Source organism: Stegodyphus dumicola, chromosome 1 (assembly GCF_044657685.1).
Source record: "Stegodyphus dumicola isolate Sdum_Otavi_A_Nest chromosome 1, ASM4465768v1".
Lineage (NCBI taxonomy): Eukaryota > Metazoa > Arthropoda > Arachnida > Araneae > Eresidae > Stegodyphus > Stegodyphus dumicola.
Genome location: NC_140768.1, coordinates 154,665,043 through 154,686,360, shown reverse-complemented (window position 1 = coordinate 154,686,360; position 21,318 = coordinate 154,665,043). Strand labels below are relative to the sequence as shown.

The 21,318-nt window shown below is 31.4% G+C and overlaps 2 protein-coding genes and 1 long non-coding RNA gene across 6 annotated transcripts in view; 2 read left to right on the top strand and 1 right to left on the bottom strand.

Moving 5' to 3' along the window:
* Window positions 1–7,111, top strand: part of LOC118197154 (hepatoma-derived growth factor-related protein 3-like) — a 68,861-nt gene extending 61,750 nt beyond the window's left edge. Inside the window, exon 7 of the mRNA XM_035368654.2 lies at window positions 1,787–7,111. Within this exon, the coding sequence (XP_035224545.1) occupies window positions 1,787–2,035 (249 nt within the window). The 3' untranslated portion in view covers window positions 2,036–7,111. The remainder of the gene's footprint in view (window positions 1–1,786) is intronic.
* A 379-nt stretch (window positions 7,112–7,490) lies between these two features.
* On the bottom strand, window positions 7,491–13,613 carry LOC118197155 (uncharacterized). Its single transcript, XR_004759531.2, has 2 exons — window positions 11,308–13,613; window positions 7,491–7,784 (listed from the first exon to the last, which is right to left on the bottom strand). It is a non-coding gene; the product is annotated as an uncharacterized LOC118197155 (long non-coding RNA).
* A 77-nt stretch (window positions 13,614–13,690) lies between these two features.
* Window positions 13,691–21,318, top strand: part of LOC118200338 (protein Obscurin-like) — a 500,451-nt gene continuing 492,823 nt past the window's right edge. For all 4 annotated transcript variants that reach the window (XM_085822284.1, XM_085822292.1, XM_085822266.1 and 1 more), the window contains exons 1-2: window positions 13,691–13,831; window positions 18,412–18,472. In XM_085822284.1, coding sequence (XP_085678410.1) covers window positions 18,436–18,472 — 37 coding nt within the window. In that variant the 5' untranslated portion in view covers window positions 13,691–13,831; window positions 18,412–18,435. The remainder of the gene's footprint in view (window positions 13,832–18,411; window positions 18,473–21,318) is intronic.

The following is a 21,318-nucleotide window of genomic DNA, read 5'->3' as shown; positions in this document are numbered from 1 at the left end:
AAAATTGGTTGGTGATGGCTTTGATGCCTGGGTTTTAGATCATTCTGGGTATTGAACGTCCGGGTCTCGGACTTTGTAATGTATTATTTAACAGGCCATATAAGGAAGCTATGCTAAGCTTCCACATCAGATTTTTTTAAGCAAATGATAAAGATAATTATAATATTGTTTAAATAATTTTATTTTTGTAAAGGTTCACAAGTAAATTTCTAAACAGACATCCTGGTAATATAAATTCATGTGATACAAGACAATAATTCAAATGATACAAGAAAAGTTAGCTGTAAGTAATTTTTAAGTAGTACATAAGTATTTTATTTTTTCTCAGGGTTAAAAGATTAAATTTTGTAAACTTTTAAGTAACTTGTCAAAGCAGGAGAAACAATCCCGCACTGTTTACAGGGTTGCCAAACTACTGGAAAAAGTCAAGGAATTTGAAAATTGACCAAAAACGGCAAGGAATTTCATACGGAGATTCCAAAAAGTTATTTTCATGCCAACGTTGAAAGCAATCACTTTCTTACATGCATGTTATTTCATCAGTGGTTGGTTAATTGACAAAATAGCTTGCCTTTCCTTATTAGAAAATGTAGAGCTGTGATCTCAAACTGGCGGACTGTAGGGCCACCCATAGCCTCTGCAGCAATTTTATGTAGCCTGCGAATACATTTCAGTAATGTATTTGTTGTAAACATGGTGTTAATAGTTCTAGGGATGTAGACTGGATTATGTATGTGAATATTATTAAAGGAAAAAGAAACATTGAATTTTTTGGAGTTTTTATATTTGTTATTGTTTGCTTATATGCCAGGCCACATGATTGGGGTCCAGTGGGAGAACTTTCCCACATTGCACAATCAGTAAATTTAGTTCAACTGACAGTGGTGCTTAAGTATGTTGGTCTTTCTGAATTGTTGTCGATTTGGTTCTTCTGATGCACATTTTCCTTGAGTGAGTTACTGAATGGCTAGCTGGATGCATATCTGTGCAGTTCAAACTGTTATATATATGGAGGCAAACTAATGTTCCACAAACTTGCTTATTTGTCCTTTATTCTAGATCTATATTATATTAATACTTATTGTTTGGAATTGTGCATAACTTTTGAATGTTTATTATTGAATATTGGTATGCTTAAAACAGAATCATATTATAAATAGCTGAATAACGTAAATTAGACATAATAAAGTCAATCTGGACTTCCTTTGAAATGGGCATGCCATGCAGTGTGAAAACTTACAGGAAAAGAAACGGCTTTTCAAATTTTAGGTTGACAAATGCCTTTTTATTATTGAAATGAAAGTTTCACAATTAAAATTTTAGATTTTTTAAACTTAAAATTAACAAGTATTTGTTGAATAAAATATAAGATGTAAAATAGAAATGTTCAACAGTTTGAAATTGCAGGATTTTGCCAAGCAAAAGAAGGTTAGATGGCTGCGGGTTTAGTCGCCAGGGCCTAGATTGCATTGTACCTAGTGTTATTATCCTCGGTTTAAATAGCATTGGCTGAAGAATGCAGGTTTTAAATAATAGTTGGTTAGTTTAATTTATAAAAAATAAATAATAAGCCAAAACGTAGTTTCTTACTGTACTCTAGCATAAAAACTGCTAGTAAATTTTGATTTCTGTGTTGTAAGTGTTCACTTTTTCTTTAAATAATTATGTGATTTAAATTAAAAAAATGAGTAAAATTTTAAAAGTTGAATCTGGATCCTTAATTTCATTCTACTATCTGAAATGTTTTAAATGTGGCTTATCTTTTTAATGTAACTTTTTTCAACAGAAAACTGAAAAAACAAAAAAAGAGAAGTCAGATGGCGATAGAAGCCGCAGTGGGCGTTCAAACAAACGCAAAAAGTACGATGCTGATGATGAGTTGGAAAAGGATGAAGATGAAGAGGAAAAGACAACAGATTCAGATGTTAAACCATCTGAGAAAAAAGAGGAGAAAAAATCTAAATCGAAAAAAGAGGGCAAAGAAAGTAAAAAACACAAAGAAGGACGACATGGAAAAAATCGATCACAGACATGAACTTCTGTGACTCATTTTCTTTTGCATGCAATGATAAATTTTGGAGTTCTCTTTGCTCGTCAGAAATTTTTTTACTAGGCAAGAGATAAAAACAAAATTTTTAATGTGTTACGGCACACAAATTTACATTATTTGATAGCCACATATCTTCATTTCTTTTCATAATGAACTTTAATATCTGTTATACTTCTACAGTGTTACAAAAAGATGATTGTAGCTGCTGTTTTTGTAGAATATATTAAATACATTCATGAACTGAAATGTACTTTGTCGTTGATTTTTTTATGCTTGTATTATTATTATTATTATTTTACTATATTATAACATTGCAAACAAATTGTCTTCCCTTATTTGAATTGTATTCTTAAATGATCATTCGAATTCAAGATTTCACATGTATTCATTTGCACATACTAAGACTTAACCATTCATAAAACTTCATAAAGGCTTATATTCATGTGCTTCGAGTGCTTTTATATGTAAGGGACATATTGTCAGATATGCTACTCGGGCTTTCGTATATTTTGTTTGCAGTTTGCTCATTTGCATCATTCATCGAAAAACGTTTTTCATACTAAATAAATGCAGAAGTGTCACATTTCATCCTGCAATAAGAGTAATTTTTTATGTCATTAATAAGATGCTTCAATTTTTCTTTGACTGTAAAAATTGGTAATATATATATATAATACCTACAACGTACTTATGTTAGAATGATTGGAATAAGAAACACTTTAATAATATGAATCATTTAATGTGGAAAATAATTGATAAAATATTTGTTCTCAATCTTTTTTTGAAAAGAATATTCTTTTGTACTTGTAATGTTAAATCTGCTTCCGAAATATAATGTGCGTAGTTCATTGAGAACTATGCAATTAAAGCTCATGCAATGCAATACTAATTAATTATTTTATTTCTCTGTGATAAACTGGCTATATTTAAAAATATCTATTAGATATTTCAATTATGCTCAAGCTATGTTACTTCAAGAGAACCCCTTCATTTGTGATACCTTCATCCTTGTTCTATTCTGGACTTGTTATTTTCCATTCTGAGCCATAATAAGATTGTCTGATGGAGATATATTTTAATTGCTTGTCTGTTCTGGCATTGCAAAATAAATTGATATTAATTGTGCCTAAATTTGTTGTTTAAATTTAAGTACTGAAGTATGAGGCAATTAAACATCTGGTAATTTTTATCCTGTGTTATAAAAAATCTCACCTAGGAGAATTTGAAATACAGTAAAATTGCATTTATCAAAGCGATTTTAACAGCGTATTTAGTGTTTTCATCCATTTTCCATAGGAAAGAGTGTTATTTTCATCCATTTTCCATAGGAAAGATAAAAAGAGTCATGACTCATCAATTTGTTTCTTTTCTTTGTGCTATATATTCTAATCTATATTGTATTATTTTCCTTTTTTTAAATATTTTTTCATTCATGTCAGTTGTGCACGTTAAGCAAGGAGTTATTGCATGAAATATATTTACTCCTTGTTTTATTTAAAATATGTGTGAAAATTCTGCTGTTTTCAAAATGTATAATACATTTTATTGTATCTCTAAATGAATTGAAAAATAATTAAAACATTTGAGATTTTATGAAAATTATGCTATGTGGAATAAATACAACATATTGTGTAGCATTCGAAATACGTGTATCTTTATGAATTATTAATATTTAATTTAATATGAAACTACACATACTGTTCCCAGGAACTATCTATTATGGAGAAAGTTTGCTAATGTAGACTGTCCATTTATGGAAGTCTAAAATGTAGTATGAAAATTTTTCCTTCATGTTACTGTTAAGCTTCCTTTCATATTCCAGTAAAACAGTTATCCTTTTTGGTACATTTTTGTCAGGACAGCACTAATTCATGTAGTTTGTAATAACAAAGTGTATATTTGTATTCTGAAAAGAAGACTTTTTTTATACATGAGGAATCTGTAAAATGCATATTGTAATTTTGAACCAGTCTGTCTTTTATCATTTGTTTTCGGGCAATTATTAGTAAAATAGCTGCTCCTGAATCACTGTTAAATATCATGAATGATACAGTTTTCAGCATAATATTTTTTGTATGTAGCAGCATCTGCATTACTCTTTGTCTTCAGGCAACTTTTGGTAAAGAAAGAAACTTATTAAAAAAAAAAATTGTACTAAATAGAGGAATTGCAAGTACAATGAAATGTTCTATGCTTTTAAAAGGATATCCCCCCCAACCCCAGAAGGATCTTTTTTTGTGTGTGCACACTGCATTTTTTTGTCATTTCTGGCTGAGACTTTAAATAACTGCTTACTTGTACCTGTGGAAAACTGCAATTCTTGTACAAAAGTGTATGTGTGTGTGTTTTGTTTTTAAATGTATAGCTTTAGCATTTTATATAAAAAAAATAATCTCTGAATAAAATCATCTCCTTGTTTTTACACTTAAGTTTAATTGTACCATAAACCAATTTATAATTATTTTGATAAATATATCCCCTAGAAGATATTGAAAGTAAATAACGAAAGCAAAAGGAAACATGGGTGTCTGCAAAACAATTTTACAAAGGTAACTAATCACATAAATGTTTACAACATTATTCAATTTCGTAGGTTCTAAAACCCCTATCATATTATGTTTCGGCTGTTCTGGACATTGAAAGGGACAATTCTCAGACCTGCACATTTCCAGGAAACCCACGTAGCTAGGTTACCATTTTCACTTAGTACAAAGATTTGAATGCCAAACAGTAATCGATTATCGCTCAGATTGGAATCATGTGAACCTTCAGAAGTAGAACATTTGTCTGATTGGTCTTGATCTACACCGGACAGAGCTGCAGCTGAAACATTTACGGCCAGGTTTAAAAAAATCCTGCGTAGCCCGGACTTCACTTCCAGCGCAGCTGTTTTTTCTAGGAATCCTCCCGTTTAAACCAGTGCTACCAGAATCTCATTTTTCAGAAAAGTCCCGTCTAGCAGGGACCATCGCTAGATGTGATAACCTCTTTAAGCAGATCACAATGCAGTATTACATTGATACAAAAACAATTTTTTGCTCAGTTCCCGTGGGGAGCGGAAATTGCTACATTTGTTCCCTTGCCCATGAATACTACAAATTCAATTAAGCAAATCCTTTTTTTTTCTTTTTCCTAACACATTAACAGAATTAGCTTTTATTCCTATTATGTACTGCTTACTTGTACCTCTTTACAAAATGTCTGCTCTTGAAAGTAGCAGCTAAAAGCTGTATGCAATATTAATGAATTGCATGTATTTTGTTTTTATAAACTGTGTGGGACACTGTCAAAATCAGTCTTTAGTTAATACTCATTCCTAATAATGTTAGCTTAAAACCATGAAGCTAAGCTTCAGATGTTAATGAAAACTGAGTTAAGTGATTCAGCGAAAACCTGTTGATTTTCACAGATACAAAAATTTCTAAAATGCCAAGGAAATATATCAGTGGGAGAAATGTTTGATATCTGTGTGGTTGTTACAATTTTTATTGCATTTACTTCATTATTTTTATGTTTCTCGTTTAACATGAAATATGAGCTTTTATTAAAGCTTAATATTACATTCTTCCTTCTAAAAAGAATATATTACGGTACCGTACTTCTATTGTATGATGTACTGTGTATAAGAACTCTCAAAATTTTTCTTTGCATGCTTATAGTTTTTAATATAAGATTCTGTTATGTCCATGGATTTTAGAGTAATTAGTACTATCTAACAAGACTGCTTAAATAATATGGGTCTGCATTAATCTTTTATTGCCTAAATGTTTCATACTTGTTTTTTACATTAATGTAAGCATCATCAGATGCAATTTTATATGTCTTCAGCCTGTGGTACATGAAAGATATTGCATCAATTCATTGTAAATGGAATATTTAAATGACACGTGATAACCTTTCTTTCCTCTGGTGTTTTCTTTTAAACTGAACATATTTCTGAAAGAAGTATTAAATGTTGCTTGTATTGTTGAAAGGATTCGAAGGAATGGTATGCAAGATTAGTTATTTTGGGAACTATGCAAATACTTCATTGACATACTGAGTTGAGTCAATGGCAGTCGATGATGGAGGTTTGTAATTTTAAAATAGGAGAACTGAAATGTAAATTCATTGCTGATGTTGCCAAGTTTAGCAGCAATTTACATAGCTTAAATGGTTCTTCCAAGTCCATGTAAAATTGCTGGCCCTTGGAATATGTATGCCAGTTATGAAATTATTTGTGAATATCCATTACATGGTTTGAGCCAATGATGTACAAACGTGCAATTTTGTTTTTACGTGGCAAAATGCTGTGCTTCATGAACTGCGTAAGTAATGATGTATATTTAAGTGATTCTGATACAGATCATGTTAGATATAATCTGAGTAGGCTATGCATTTGTATTTTCTATAGTTGATGAATTATATAATATTCTTAATGAATTTTCATTATTTTAAAATTTTATTGTGCCTTTATTTATAATTGCTAATTCACAGAATTTTTGGTGATGGAGTTTGTTCTTATATTTTTGCTCTTATAATGTATTTCCTTGTCTTAGTAATATATTTTCTCTTCTTATGATTAGATTGAAGTTATGAGTATAGTGATGGAATAGAAAAGTTTGTGTAGTATTTTATGTGATTTATGTTTGTGTTTAATTTGTATGAATAGAGAGTTGCCCCCCACACACACTGTACATTTTAAAAATACTTTTTCACAAACTGTTATGTGTATCAAGTTACCATTGGATCACAAATGTAGATAATTGTTGCCAAAAAATTATATGAATATTTAAATTATTTGATAAATAAAGGCAACATAAATAAATTCTAGCACCTAAGAATTAATATGGAGCTGGGGACAGTTAGCATCATAATTATTATTTATATTAGCTAGATTTTCAATCATAATATTCTCTCAGCTGTTTTATTTCATTCTTTATTTTCTGTGTAATTTATGTTCATGATCTTAGTTATACTGTTATTCAGATTAAATTTGATGTAATAAAGTTTTGGTATGCAACTTTTCACCAGTATTTCTTTTAATTGTTATGTTTATGAATAAATGCATCTTACTTGGGATTGATTTGTTATTGATACTTTTGCATAGAATTTTCTGATACTATTTAGGATAGTTTATCCAACTGATGTTTAAGTCTGATATTTTTTAGTTAGTTTAAGAGATATTTCATAATTCTAAAAGTAGGTTTACCATTTATAAAAGCATATTTTGAAGTGTTTCTGATAATTCAATATTAAAATTTAGGTTTGTTTTTCAATGTGTAGTATATATGTTCCAAAGAACAAAAAATGGAATTCTATAAACTAACAAAGTTGGTAAGGAAATATCTAGTTTGTACTCACAATATGTTTCTAAAAACCAAATAAACAAAACTACTTTAAATATGAACATTTTGATATATGGAGGAAAGATGATAAACAAGCCATTCTAATACAAATACCTCCACAAACTAGGGAAATATATTATTAGTAAACAAAGTTTACATAAAATGTTTTCAAACTAAGTAATCATATATACATACATAACAGCACTGCATCATCCAGAATGCTTGTCCCCCCTCAAATTAAAGAGTGTTTTCTTCAAATTATTTTGTTACTTTTGATAAGGAGGGGCCTTGGCTGAAGCAGATGGATAAAAACAAATTGACTATGTTAGACTATCATGATGTACGGGTTTTCCATACTTTAACAGAGCAGAAGATGCTTGCTAGAGTTTTCAGCATGTGATTCTTTGCTGAAAAGGAATAAAGGAAATCTGTTCTTGAAACAGCTCATTGCTGGAGATGAAAAGTTAGTATAAGTAAAGTAAAGTATGCAATAATGAAAGAAATAATAATAAACAGTCCTGGGGTAATTCAAATGAATCTACACTGGTGTGCAAAAATTAAGGACGAGACGGTTTTTTCAATATAACTTTGTACAAAAGCTTTCCAAATCAACACATTTAATACCGTAAGATCCCCAATACGTAAGGACATGAGTAATGTAAGCAACACTTACTAAAAGAGAAATCAGAGGGATAAAAAGAAGCTTTATTGAAAAAGTAGCATGGAGGGCAATGCGACTGAAGGCAGAAACATCCCTGTGATGGGTGTCCAGCAAGAAACATCCGGTCTTTAATAGGGGATATGATCTCCCCTGACTGCTAGGCAGGTTTCACAGCGTCTGCCCATGCTGAGAATGAGGGTGTTAATGAGTTGTTGAGGCATTGCTGCCCATTCGTCTTGCAGCGCCAATCGAAGCTCTGGAATCGTTACTGGTGGTAAGGTACGAGCTGCCAAGCGTCTGCTTAGAAAATCCCATACATGCTCGATGGGATTGAGATCCGGAGATTGTGCCGGCCAATCCATATGTTCAATATCCTCACTCTCTAAGAGCTGTTCGGCAGCTACTGTGCGATGACATGGTGCATTGTCGTCCATGAAAAGGAACTGCGGACCCATAGCGCCTCTAAAAAGACGCACATATGGAAGAAGAATCTCGTTACAATAACGGGTCCCGTTGACTGAACCTGTGTCGAAGATGTGAAGCTCTGTACGACTACCAAGCATGATGCCTCCCCAAACGAGAACACCGCCACCTCCATACCTGTCCCTTTCAATGATGTTCGAGGGGTGATTGTGGCTTCCCCACTCTCTCCAGATGAGTATGCGATGAGAATCACTACTCAGACTGAATCTGCTCTCATCTATAAAGAGTACTCCTCCTCATTCATTGTCTCTCCAATTCCGGTGTTCCTGGCACCACAGAGAACGCCTTCTCCAATGGGGAGGCGTTAGAGGTACACACCGTAAAGGGCGTCGTGCAAACAGGCCACCACCGTGCAGTCTTCTGGCCACAGTAAAACGCGATATTGGTCGTCCAGTCGCCTGTGTCGTGTGTCTAGCGATTTCTCCTGCTGTCTGCCGTCTGTTTCTTCTGGCCTCTAAGGCAATATACCGGTCATCTGCGGTTGTGGTTCTTCGTGGACGACCACTACTAAACCCCCGGATAGCTGTTCCTGTAGTTTGAAATTGTCTCCAAAGTCGTGAAATGAGGCTGTGAGCAATTCCGAACTCTGCAGCCACACTTGTCACACTGCGGCCTTCCTCCAACTTCCGAATGATTCGACCTCGGGTAAAAGCATCCAGATGTCGTCAAACAGATTGATTATTCGCCATTTCTTGCTGAGGCAGCAACTCGGTGTGATTTTAACTGCTATACGGCGTGCAATCTCTTTGCCAGAAATACTGATCTTACACCGACAACATGCTTTATACTACTCATTACGTCTACCTGCATATCTGCGCATGTGCTACTGTACATCACCTTACTTAATCTCCTGATTGGTCTTTCTGTCCGCTCTGCCTCTTTGTTCAGCTGATATGCTAATTTTTCGACTTTGTCCTTAATTTTTGCACACCAGTGTATGTTAGCAACATCAAATGTAGCCTACATTCCGAGTATGTGGTGAGACTAGATAATTCCATACTGTGCATTTTTGGCGCAAAATCAGGCGGTAAATTTGGAATACTCTTCCCAGATGACAACATTAAAGGCAGAAATTGAAGCAAAGTATCCAAAACTGACTTAGCTGTTCAACCATCATGACAATGCCGAGCCTCATATTTTGGTGAGTATGGCTAGGATGTTTTGTTTTATTTTTTCATATTCATGAGACCTTGCCTCCTTGGATTTTCCTCTCCAGGTCACTTTAAAATTCTTTAAATGACATGGAGTTTACCACTTTGAAGAGTGTCAAACAGCACTGTGATAATTTAATAAAAATAAACCTAATGAGTTTTTTAAAAAAGAAATTTCCAGCTGCTGTAGAAATGGAAAAAATTCATAGAACCAAATGGGCCTTATTTGTCACAATGAAATTTTCTTCTGCTATTATATTGCTTCATTTGCGTTTATCATTAAAAAATGCAGAGCTTTTCAGATGGCCCATTATTTATTCCTCATTTTTGTAATAGACTTTGTACTCTGAAGTGTGAATTTTTTAAAGAAATTGTTCAGCAGTATCTGTCAGTGTCCTCTTCGCTATGTAAAGCATTTTTCAAAAGGAAGGCATTGCATCCTTAATGCCTGAACTTGCTTTTAAACTTCTGTCATAATATGGATAATTTACCTTTTATTGATTCATAACTTAGGTTATTTAAATGAATATTTTACTAAAGACATTTCCTGAATATATTTTAATGGAAATGCATAGAAAGGGTGTTCAACAACTGATATGGTTCAAGATATAGTATTTGTTTAAGTTTAGGAAAAGAGTTATCTTGCCTAAATAGTGTATTGTAAAACTGTACTCTCAAAATTACACTTGTGATTTCTTTAATTTTGTGTATTCGTTCTCTAACTTAATGACATTATGATGAATTAATGCCTTTGGTAATCAATCTGGAAAAAACATGAATATTTAAAATGTAAATTATTGAATAAAAACTTGAAGCCAATTGAGAAATGTTGTAATATGAAAGTAAATGTCTAGAATCAGTATTTAAGGATAAGATGACTGTTAGACATATTTTTGTTGATTATGTGTATACATACATGTGATGGTGCATTTTAAATGAAAATATAGGTAACCTCGATTTACACTGTAGACTGGTTATCCGAAAATGTTGTGCAATTTGAGTTCACATTTTGCAGTAAAAAGAAATACACACAATGCCAGATTAAGACTTTCAAAGGCCTAAAGGCCACTTATTTCTTCTCTTTCTCGGTTTTGGTTTAGCTGCATCATGCATGCCATGGAAAATATATGGTGTCCCTTTCCTGAATACTTAAGACCATTTTGTAGTTCCTCCTTTCCTCGATACCATGAGCATGTGCTTATGAATCGACTGGGACCAGACCCCATTCAGATAACTGGATTTTTTCCGAAGAAAGGGCTTACACTTTAATTAATTACTGTATGTTAAAAATGGGAGAAAACGCTTTTAGCAACAGAGGTGCTATTAATCTGGATCCTTACATTTTTGCAGGTATCACTTTTCAAATAAAAGAATGCTGATACGAAAGGCATCTCATGCATTGTTTTTAAAGAATTTATATAGTAAATGTAAAACACTGTATGGCACACCATGCATTATTTTAAAAGAAATTACACACAAATATGAAAAAGAGAAAAAAATGTATGCCAACACTTTAGTATGCTACTTTTAAATAGTTTTTTTTTTTTTTTTAATTGAATTGTAGCTGACGTAAATGCGAAGAAAATGATGTCTAACAAGTAAAATGAATGAAAATAAAGGTATAAGTCAACTTACTAAGAGCTGCCCACCCAGGATAATGATTAACGACGCTGACTCCTGTACCGAAGGGCCTGGCTTCGAATCCCAGAGAAGGCATGGATGTTTGTAAATGTGTAGTATCTATGTGGCATGGAGGCACTCTAATTATAGGATGAGCCAAAAGCCCTCTGGAGAGGTTGGTTGCAGGGAAGACTGTTGGACCTGTTGTCCCAGGGTGCTATCCTTCAAAATTGGGTTGCCATCTTGAAAGGATGAATTTCGTGGTCTTGCTCGGTATCAAACAAGTGAGGTTACTCACAATAACAACAATCGTACTATACTACGCAGAGTATAAATACTAAAATATAATATGTCTTTGCCCTCAAACCATTTCACATAAACAATAAAATCACATACACAAGAACAGGTGGTTATGAATTTAAAAGCAGTGGGAAATTAACCCTTTTTAAAACATAGTGGTGGTTAAATAAAATATTTTCATGCGATCTTACAATATATTTTTATTGGTTTAAAATGCAGTTGATGAAATTTTTAAGTAACCAAGAAACTAATAAAAATGCTACAAAATTATTTGACAAAAATATAGTTATTGTTTGTTTCTCTTTTAAATAATGATGAATTGATATGTATGTATCTATACTTCTCACATTGCAAAAAACAGCGCAACCTTTAGAGCAACAATGTTTTGAACACATGTAGTCCTCCACCAAAGCAAGTCATTCTATACTTCGAAATCTAATTTTGAATTTCCAATGTATTTTTTGTTTATAATACATTTTGAGCGAACTTAATGAAAGTTCGATTAACAAATTCAGCGAATTACAAAGCAGTGTGTCGCCATTTAGCAAAGTGCAAGGTATTTATTCGTCTTTGAAATTTAAGCAACAAACTCGACGATTTGAAATAAATGTGTTGCCACATTACGAAATAAGCTGCATTTCATATTGCACTGCAAACAAAGTGCAAGATACTTAGTTTTTAATTTCACATTTAACTTATCTGTTGTTGATTAACAAACTAAGTCATTTAAAAGTACAGTACAACAGCTTTAATCTGGATCTCAAAGCTACAAACTTTCTGCGGATGCAGAACAAAAAATCTGAAAGGTTTCAGATTTTAAATTATGGCCAAAGGGGCGTTTTTTTTAACGTTTTCTGTGTTACCTTTATTTATTAAATATCATGTTCTATGCATTTAAACCATAAAATTCAGTCCAATAGCAATGTTGCAAAATAATTTTAAAATAAGCATATCTTTAGAATTTTCGATACACAGTTCCATGCCCTAGAGATTAAAAGGTTTTTTTCTTCACAGAATATTGCCATTGCTCGCTTTTAAATCGTTGAGTTTGTTATACAAAATATGAAATCGACAATAAAACAAATTTCAAATTTGGTCATCCACATGCCCATATTCGTAGTTAGCTCTATGTATCGTTGTTTTATCACAGTGCGAGAAATATACATACATTTATGCAGATTTTTCATTATTTAATTTCTTCAAATATAATGCAGGACTCTTAACATTTGGTGGCAACACTTTGAAATGATAAACGGACATTTATAGTGATTCAACGCAAAATCGCGAAACGAAAACAATAGTTCTTCAGGGACAAAACTCCTTTGGACTAAACGCCCCTTTGAACGTGATTTAAAATCTGAAACCTTTCAGATTTTTTTAAAATTTCTTTTAATTTAATTAAATTTGTTCAGCTGATTTTTCCATTAGATATGAAGCAAATGTCTTGTGCCTTGTTGAGTGCAACATATCGCTTTTAAATCTCCGAGTTTGTTAATCAGAGCTTCATTAAATTAGCCCCAAACATAAAATAAATAAAATGCAGATTCGAAATTGAAAATTTAAACTTTCCAGGTGCATAAGTTAGGATCGAGAGTTACGTGTGTTCAACATCTGGTGGCCCTGAGTGCCGCCGTTTTTTCAAAGTGTGAGGAAACATACATGTGTTAAGATTTTTTCCATTAAGAAGAAATCTGCAAATGAAGAAATTCTGATTGCAGACCTGAGGAGAAAACGGGGCTAATACCAAATGTACAATTGTGTAACATAATTTTCTATATAAAATTAGAACTATTAGTAATTAGAAACCATTGAACTATTAGTAATTAGAAATCTGAAAGCGAATTCTGATCCAGTTCCTTAACACAGAGATACTGCCAAACACTACAAGGTTTCTGAGTTCGAAATCTATTTTCACCTTAGAGAAAATCGGCAGGGAACGATTTCGAAGGACACAATAACACAACCTGCGACAAAGGAATACATTGTTGAACCTGGAAGGCTAACGCAAAAGTGCAAAAGAATCGGGGGTCTTTTACAGCAACGTAGAAGCAAACTCAGAGGCGAAATTGTAGGTAAATGGAGCGTTGACGCTTAAGTCGAGGTATCTGTCAACCTCACAGTCTTCGAACTGCGTCGTCACATCCGGTACAGTTGGTATTTTGGTGAGGAGTTTATTCCGAAAGAGTCTGTCAGAGCAGACGATCTCGAGGAGTAACAGTTACAACTTTTTCTCTTCCTGGTAAGTTTAGAATGCTTTCCTCCGATGTGTGAAAACTTTTGCTTTCCAGTTTTCTTTTCCCAAATCTCTTTTCGCGAATGGTTTGGAAAAAAAAAAAAAAAAAATTGTTCCCTTTTTATTAAATTAGCGTTTGTTTACATTTCCATAAATGCTGTGCATTTTTACTGAAATGGATTGAAATAAACTGCTTTAAATCTCTTAAAAAATTATTTTTAAGCAGAACTGTAATGTAAAATGTAGCTTCAGGATAATCAATTTTTAATAATAAATAATGAAATTGAGATTTAGTGTCATAATTTAGAACAAATACTGAAAGTTTGATTTTAAGAAAAATAAAATTCTTTTATTTTAATGCAAATGAAAGAACAAATTTATGACTTAAATTAAATCGGATTTATTTATCAGTTCTTTCAGAGCTTATATTAAACACATATTTAAGTGTTTAATAATTTTAAACATTAAAAATCCCAAAATCCTTTTAAAAATTAGGTTAGTTCTTTTTTTCAGTTTTTCCTGTTTTATTTCATAAAATATTATATAGAGAGTAACTTTCAGAAGTGAAAGGTATTTTATATACTAATATAATGAATTATAGAAGTAACGACCAAAACAAAAACTTTTCTCTGAAACTAATATATAACAGTTGCAATTTTGTTTAAATATTATCGATGTGATATAAATTCATTAAATCGAACCTTTTACATTTTGGAAAAACAGCAACTTATTGTTATGTCCTCTCATAATTATTGGAATATCTGAGAAAGTTTGCGGAACAGTGTAGAATGCTTTGGCTCATATATGTTTTCGGACACTTGTGTATTTCAGTTTTATTTGTAAATATAATTTATTAAATGTTACCGAAATAGCTTTATTTAATTTTTATACTGATGATCATCTATTTCAAAACCTGCTTGTTTTGAAAATAATATTCCAAACGCTTTTGGTAAAATATATTTTATTAAAAGTTCTGAAAAAGAACTCACATAAATATTCGGACTTTAGGAACAAATAAGTGTGTCTTTAATAAAATAAAGGGAAATAACTGGACAATTAATAATGCGTTGGAATATTCTTTAGCTAAAATTACACTTTTCATGCGCTTTGGCAATGTTTCAACTAACTTTTTTAATGTAAGAATATTCCTTTTCTTTTCACCCCATTACTCTCTAAGAATTACTTTCAATAGAGCTTTCGAAGAATTCCTTTTCTTTTCCCCCATTCCTCTCTAAGAATTACTTTCAATAGAGCTTTCGAAGAAATATCATATTTCCTTTTTCTTTTCTTTAACTCAGTCCATTCGATAGGATTTAAACTTGGAGAATATCGATGAGTTTTAATAACTTCAAGACAGTTGTACGATAACTACAATTGAACATTTAAAGGTGTATGTTTATCATCGTTAGCCTGATAGAATTTGAATCTGATTTGCACTCCAAATGTTCATGCAATTGCTTTCAGATTTTCATTAAGAATCTATATTATTTTCTATAAAAGACTGAATTTCCCATTCCAGAGGAAGGAAAACATTTAGAAACCATTATGTCTGTACCCCCATGTTTAACCGTAGGTCGCAGACCAGATTCAATGGTTAATTCGCTTTTCGCCATAGACTAATTTGCCTATCGGAAGCAAATATATTCAATTTTGATTTGTCTACAAATATGACATTTTCCCAATATGGTATAAATCTTTGCTTAGCGAATCTCCGGGCAAAATTTCCTTGCTTCCTTTTCCATGAAGTATTTTCTTCTTGCTGACCGCCATTTATATCTATGTTCTCTAGTTTTTGGCTCTTGTTTGATATTTCATGAATAAATCTCTGATTCTTTTTCGTTCGTTAGAATATAAAGCTGATTGATTTTTCAAAAGTTTCACACACTTCCCTTCGTTTTATAACATTAAGGATACTGAAACGATTTTTGGATATTTTGGATGCTTTTGCCATTTTAAAATGATGAATAATTAGATTTCTTACAGAACCTTTTTTTTTTAATTTGTTGCGCCTTACTATGCTCACTTCAGATATGGTGATATATTTCGGTAAACAAGGAATAATTTTCAAATGCAAGTGATAATTCTGGTGATGTATTTTCGTTTCTGACAAAAAGAAACAAACAAACAGTAAACATTGTCGAAATATCTCACCAAAACGTTTCAAGTATCTACATTATTACGTAGATTACTGATAACACTTTTTGAATAAATTATTTTATTACAAAGAATATTTTGATGATATTATTTCATAAGAAGCCAGGCTTAAAATAGAAAAAATTTTGGGGGCTGTGTTTCAATATTTTATACAAGTTGTATGGGAATAAATTTCAAAAAAATAAAAATTCGAAAATAAATGTGAGCCACTGTGATAATTTTTTTATTTTTTTCCGGTAAAATAATAAACTAAGTTAAAAAACTTTTTTTTTTACAATGGAACATACTTTACAATTTTAAATCATGAAGAAATACATTTGAGATTAAATTACAAAGGAATACTTCACGTATAATTATTCGCATAAAGTATTCCTTTTTATAATACTTGCATAAAGTAGAAATATAATTTATAATACCTTATGCATTGAGATTACTTCTAAATTATGAAGGAATACTTTATGCTTAATTATTTCCATAAACTATTCCTTTATATATTCGCATAAAGTAGTCTCAATGCATAAAGTATGATAATTATAATTATGCATAAAGTATTATAAATTATATTTATACTTTATGCATAACTATAATTATCATACTTTATGCATTGAGACTACTTTTAAATTACTAAGGAATACTTCATGCATCATTATTTGCATAAAGTATTCCTTTGTATACTACCTGCATATGAGATTACTTCTAAATTATGAAGGCCCACCAGCGGCCGAGCGGTAAAGTCGCTGAACACTGGTAGTTCGGTCCGAGGTTCGAATCCCGCGAACGGGCTGGCTGCATGGACGTTTTCGTGGTTTTCCCCATGTGTAACGTGTATACGAGCCAGTTTCCTTAGAAAGTCCTCCACGAAGGCATCCCTCCTCTTAGGCAGATAGCCCTCGAGGCTTTACCATAATCACACACACACACACTTCTAAATTATGAAAGAATACTTTATGCAGAATTATTTGCATATAATACTTGCATAAAGTATACTAAATATAGTTTACAACACTTTAGCATAATTATAATTATCGTACTTTATGCATTGAAATTACTTTTGAATAATGAAGGAATACACTATGCATAATTATATACTTTACGTACTGAGAATAGAAATATATTATGCATAATTATATGTAATGCATTGAGAATAAAGCAGGAATGCCTTCTAAAGGTATCATTACTTTTTCTTATGGGCTCCAATGTTTTCGGTAGGATTTTCTATAGAGCTGAGTTTAACGAATGGTTTTTATTTGTTAGACTAAAATCTATTAATATCAACTGAATATTAAAAATGAGTAAGAGTACCTAAATTTCACTCTAGGTGAAAGCATCAGTAAAACATGGCAGTTGTTTATAATATTCATAGTAACAAAAGATCATAATTTTTAAGAATAATTTTAAGCATCGAAAGCAAATATAACATTTTTTTAAAGAGGTAAAACACTAATATTCTGCAGAAAATAGAATGACCAACTAAAAAGATAACTTAGGGTAACTGGTATAACATGTCAGATACGGCATGGTGGTCAAGGGAACCTGAATATAAAATTCGGTTTTAATTCTACAAAGATGCCATGATCCGAAAATGTTCTTATTTAATGTATATTTATATAGATATAAACATTTATTTAGGTAAAGGTTCCTATAAGAAACATTATCTTTCTTAAATAGATAATTTTTATTATTTATTTTTGGAAATAATAATCTTTTATTTTAACAACTCCTCTGTAAACGCCTATGTTTTAAATTATATCTCAACATGTTCGTAATATCCGCTACATAAATTTTTCAATCGCGTTAAATAAATTTAAAAAAAATATTCTGAAATAGTTTTAAATGTATAAATACTGAAGTCACTCAGTTGTTTTCCCAATATATGCATTATACCTATAACTAACTCGCATATAATTCAAATTTATTCATTCATTCATTAATTATAGAGCAAATTTTTGTGTTAAAAATATTTTAAAACAGTTCGAATTTCTTAAAAATTGTCGTCTGCTTCAGAAAGCATTTTCTAAGGAGAATTTTATTTAAAAATCTTATATGCTGTTTTAACAAGTGTCTATAACTGTCATCACACAGAGTCTTAGTATTTTGTTTTGAAATAATTCCATGATGTGTCGTCTGCTAAATATAACCTTTTTTTAAAAAAAATTTTATCCTTTTTCCCTCGCCCTGTGAGTCAGAGAAGTTTGGATCAGGTGCCAAGAAGTCCTAACTGAATAACGCAATTAATTTGATGTTCTAAAACTTCATGAAACGACATATGTCATCCACAACGAATTTTTAATGTTTATTTTCCAGTGACATAGTTAAATTTTACCTGTTTTTGCGCAGTTGCGTTAGAAACTTATTAGTGTCACGAAATGTCGGACATAAATTTATGCTTCCCTTATTTTAAGTATTTGAAAAGTTTTTGTTTGTTTTTTTAGGGCATATTCGAATAAAACGGCAACATGTCTATCAAATCAACAACCATGTCTTTAAGTAAAGGTAAGATTTTATGTTACATACTTGTTAACTATAGCTGGTTAATATTAAAAAAAATGTGTTGCTTGTCCAAGCAAAACATTGTATTAACGAATTTTAGTTGGATTGTTTTATAGTTGTGAAGAAATAAGAAATAAGAGATCACTAAACTATTTGTGCTTAATTTAATGATTGTGTTTTAAATTTAGTTTAAATGAAAATATTTTAAATAATAGTTTTTATTTAATTTGTAATTAATAATTTTCATTTAGTTTGCAGCTTGTCAAAACAAACAAAGAATGTTGTTTTGTGTATATAAACGCTTTCGTTTATACACAAGTAAATGAAAAAAAAATATATATATATTATTTTGGGAATGAAAGTAATTTGATTGGCAGGCTATTAAAAAATTGTTGAAAATATTTAAAACACATTTTACTTTTATATGTGCAAGTAAAAGTTTTTTAATAGTTTCTTTATTTATAGAAAACTTAACGAAAACTTTTTACTTCCGTGTTCGAAGTAAAGGTAATTTTGTACTCACGAAAAATTTCAGATGTCATAATTCCAACAAAATATCCATTTTGACCACTCTCGAATTAATTTAAACGCTTTTTGTGCGTGACATCTATACGCACGAACAGAATAGAGTATCTGCATGCAAAGCTGTAAAATTATCAAGAATTTAAAAGTTTAAGTAGCACCAGGCCCAATGAGGTCGCCACTTTTTTACATTTGAAATTCTTATTAGAATAGGCAGCGGGAACACCAACTTCACGGTCTCTTTGCCCAGTGGGACCAACCATTAACTTTCAGTTTTGTGTATCGAAAATTTTTTCTTCCTGCCCGTTGGCCGAATTCTTTGCTTTCTCCTAAAAACTCTTAATTTTAATTGTTAAAATTGTTTTTTTTAACAGCTTTTAAGTGTATTTAATGTTTCAGTTTTTCTGTTTTTTACAATTAAACGAAGATTTTCTAGTTTTTATGTATTTCTGCCTTAACGCGAAATGAGAACGTACTTGATTGAATGAGAAATATATCTCTAATGAAAATCGAAGAATTAAGTTGAAATGGAGTGCAGTAAAAAATAAATAAATAAATAAATAAATAAATAAAAATAAAAATAAATGTGCATACTTTAATAGGGCTTACAAGGAAATCAATAGTGTACACTTCAGTGTTTTTGAAGTCATAATTAAACATTTTATTAAAATTTTACGTAAAAATCAATAACAAATTTTACTATCATTCTCTGCTTTACGTTTATGAAACTTCTCTCAAACCTTCTTTTATTTCTAAAGAAGTTGGACTAGTGACGCGGAAATTGTTACGAGCTATATATAGAACGAGAAACACCGAGTTACCTTACTACGTTGAAAGACTTTTCTTGCTCAGAAGCTTTACTTAGCGTAACCTTTTTTGCTTGCATTTTTCTTTTTATTTGCACGTTATTCCTTTCAGTTACATTTTTCAGTGAAAGAACATCGGTTTATGCTTCTAACTTTTCACCAATATGAGATAATTAGAAAAAATAAATAATAATAATAATAATAATAAATTCGGAAAGCTTTCAGATTTTATATTACGTCCATAGGCGCGTTTTTTAACGTTTTGTATGTTACGATTAATTATTAAATATCATGTTCTTCGCAACTAAACCATAAAATTCATTGCAACAGCAATACCACAAAATATTTGAAAGAGCATAGCTTTAGAATTTCCGGTACACAGTCTCGCGTGCTGCAGAAAAAAAAGTCCCCCCCTTACAGTGCTGCCATTGCTCGCTTTGAAATCCATGAGTTAATAAAAAATTCTTTAATGTTTGACAAAATATGAAATCGATAATAGAACACAAATTTCAAATTAGGGCTTCCAGATGTCAATATTCGTTGAAGGATTACGTTATTCAAATTTTGGTGGCTCCAGGTACCGTTGTTTTATCACAGTACGAGAAATATACATACATTTATACAGATTCTTCATTATTTAATTTCTTTGAATGTAACACAGGGAGATAATATTTAGTGGCAGCAATTTGTAAAGTGAAACGCGTTTCACTTTACAAATGTCCGCGGACATTTAAAATTTTCAATGCAAAATGCAAAAACGAAATTAATTGACCTTCTGGGCTAATAAAGTTCATTTTTTTTGTTTAATAACAAAATATATGTAATGATAATATGAAGTAAATTGCATTATCGTCTGGAATTTTCAGTTCAGTATATAATCTATGTAATTGAATTGTGAAGAATCTATATGTATGTATGTTCTTCGCGTTGTGGAATAATGGTAGCACTTAAACAAACAAAATTTGATTACACGTAGACCACCAGCCGACCATACACTTAAGAAACCGAACTTTGAATTTGTTTTTTATTTAATTCATATTTTGTGCGAATTGAAGGAAATTTTATTAAGAAATTCAGAACTTTAAATATGTTTCCACTGATTGAAATAAAAAAGAATTAGGTCCGGCGCTCTAGTACGTTGTCATTCGGGGAAATGTAAGATAATCTTTCAAATTTAATCTAGCAAACTCAGCTATTTAAAAGCAAAGTTGACACTGTGGGAAGTGGGACACTGGCACGTCCATGCGACTGGGTGTTGCCATTTATTTAACTTTCATATATAATCTGCCTTGTACTGATTAAGAAGTTAAACGATTTTAAAAACAGTCAACGCAATTTCCTACCTGTTCTTATTGGTTAGTAGCTGGACCCGTGAAATGGATTCATTAAAGTTATCACGTACAGAAGGTGTTTATACATTTTTAGAACAATTTCGATAAAGAATTAGAAAACAAAGGAAGTGTTTGAAAATAAATATTTCTGGCAACTGCTCATTGCAAATACTAAGCGGTTGTCAGAAAT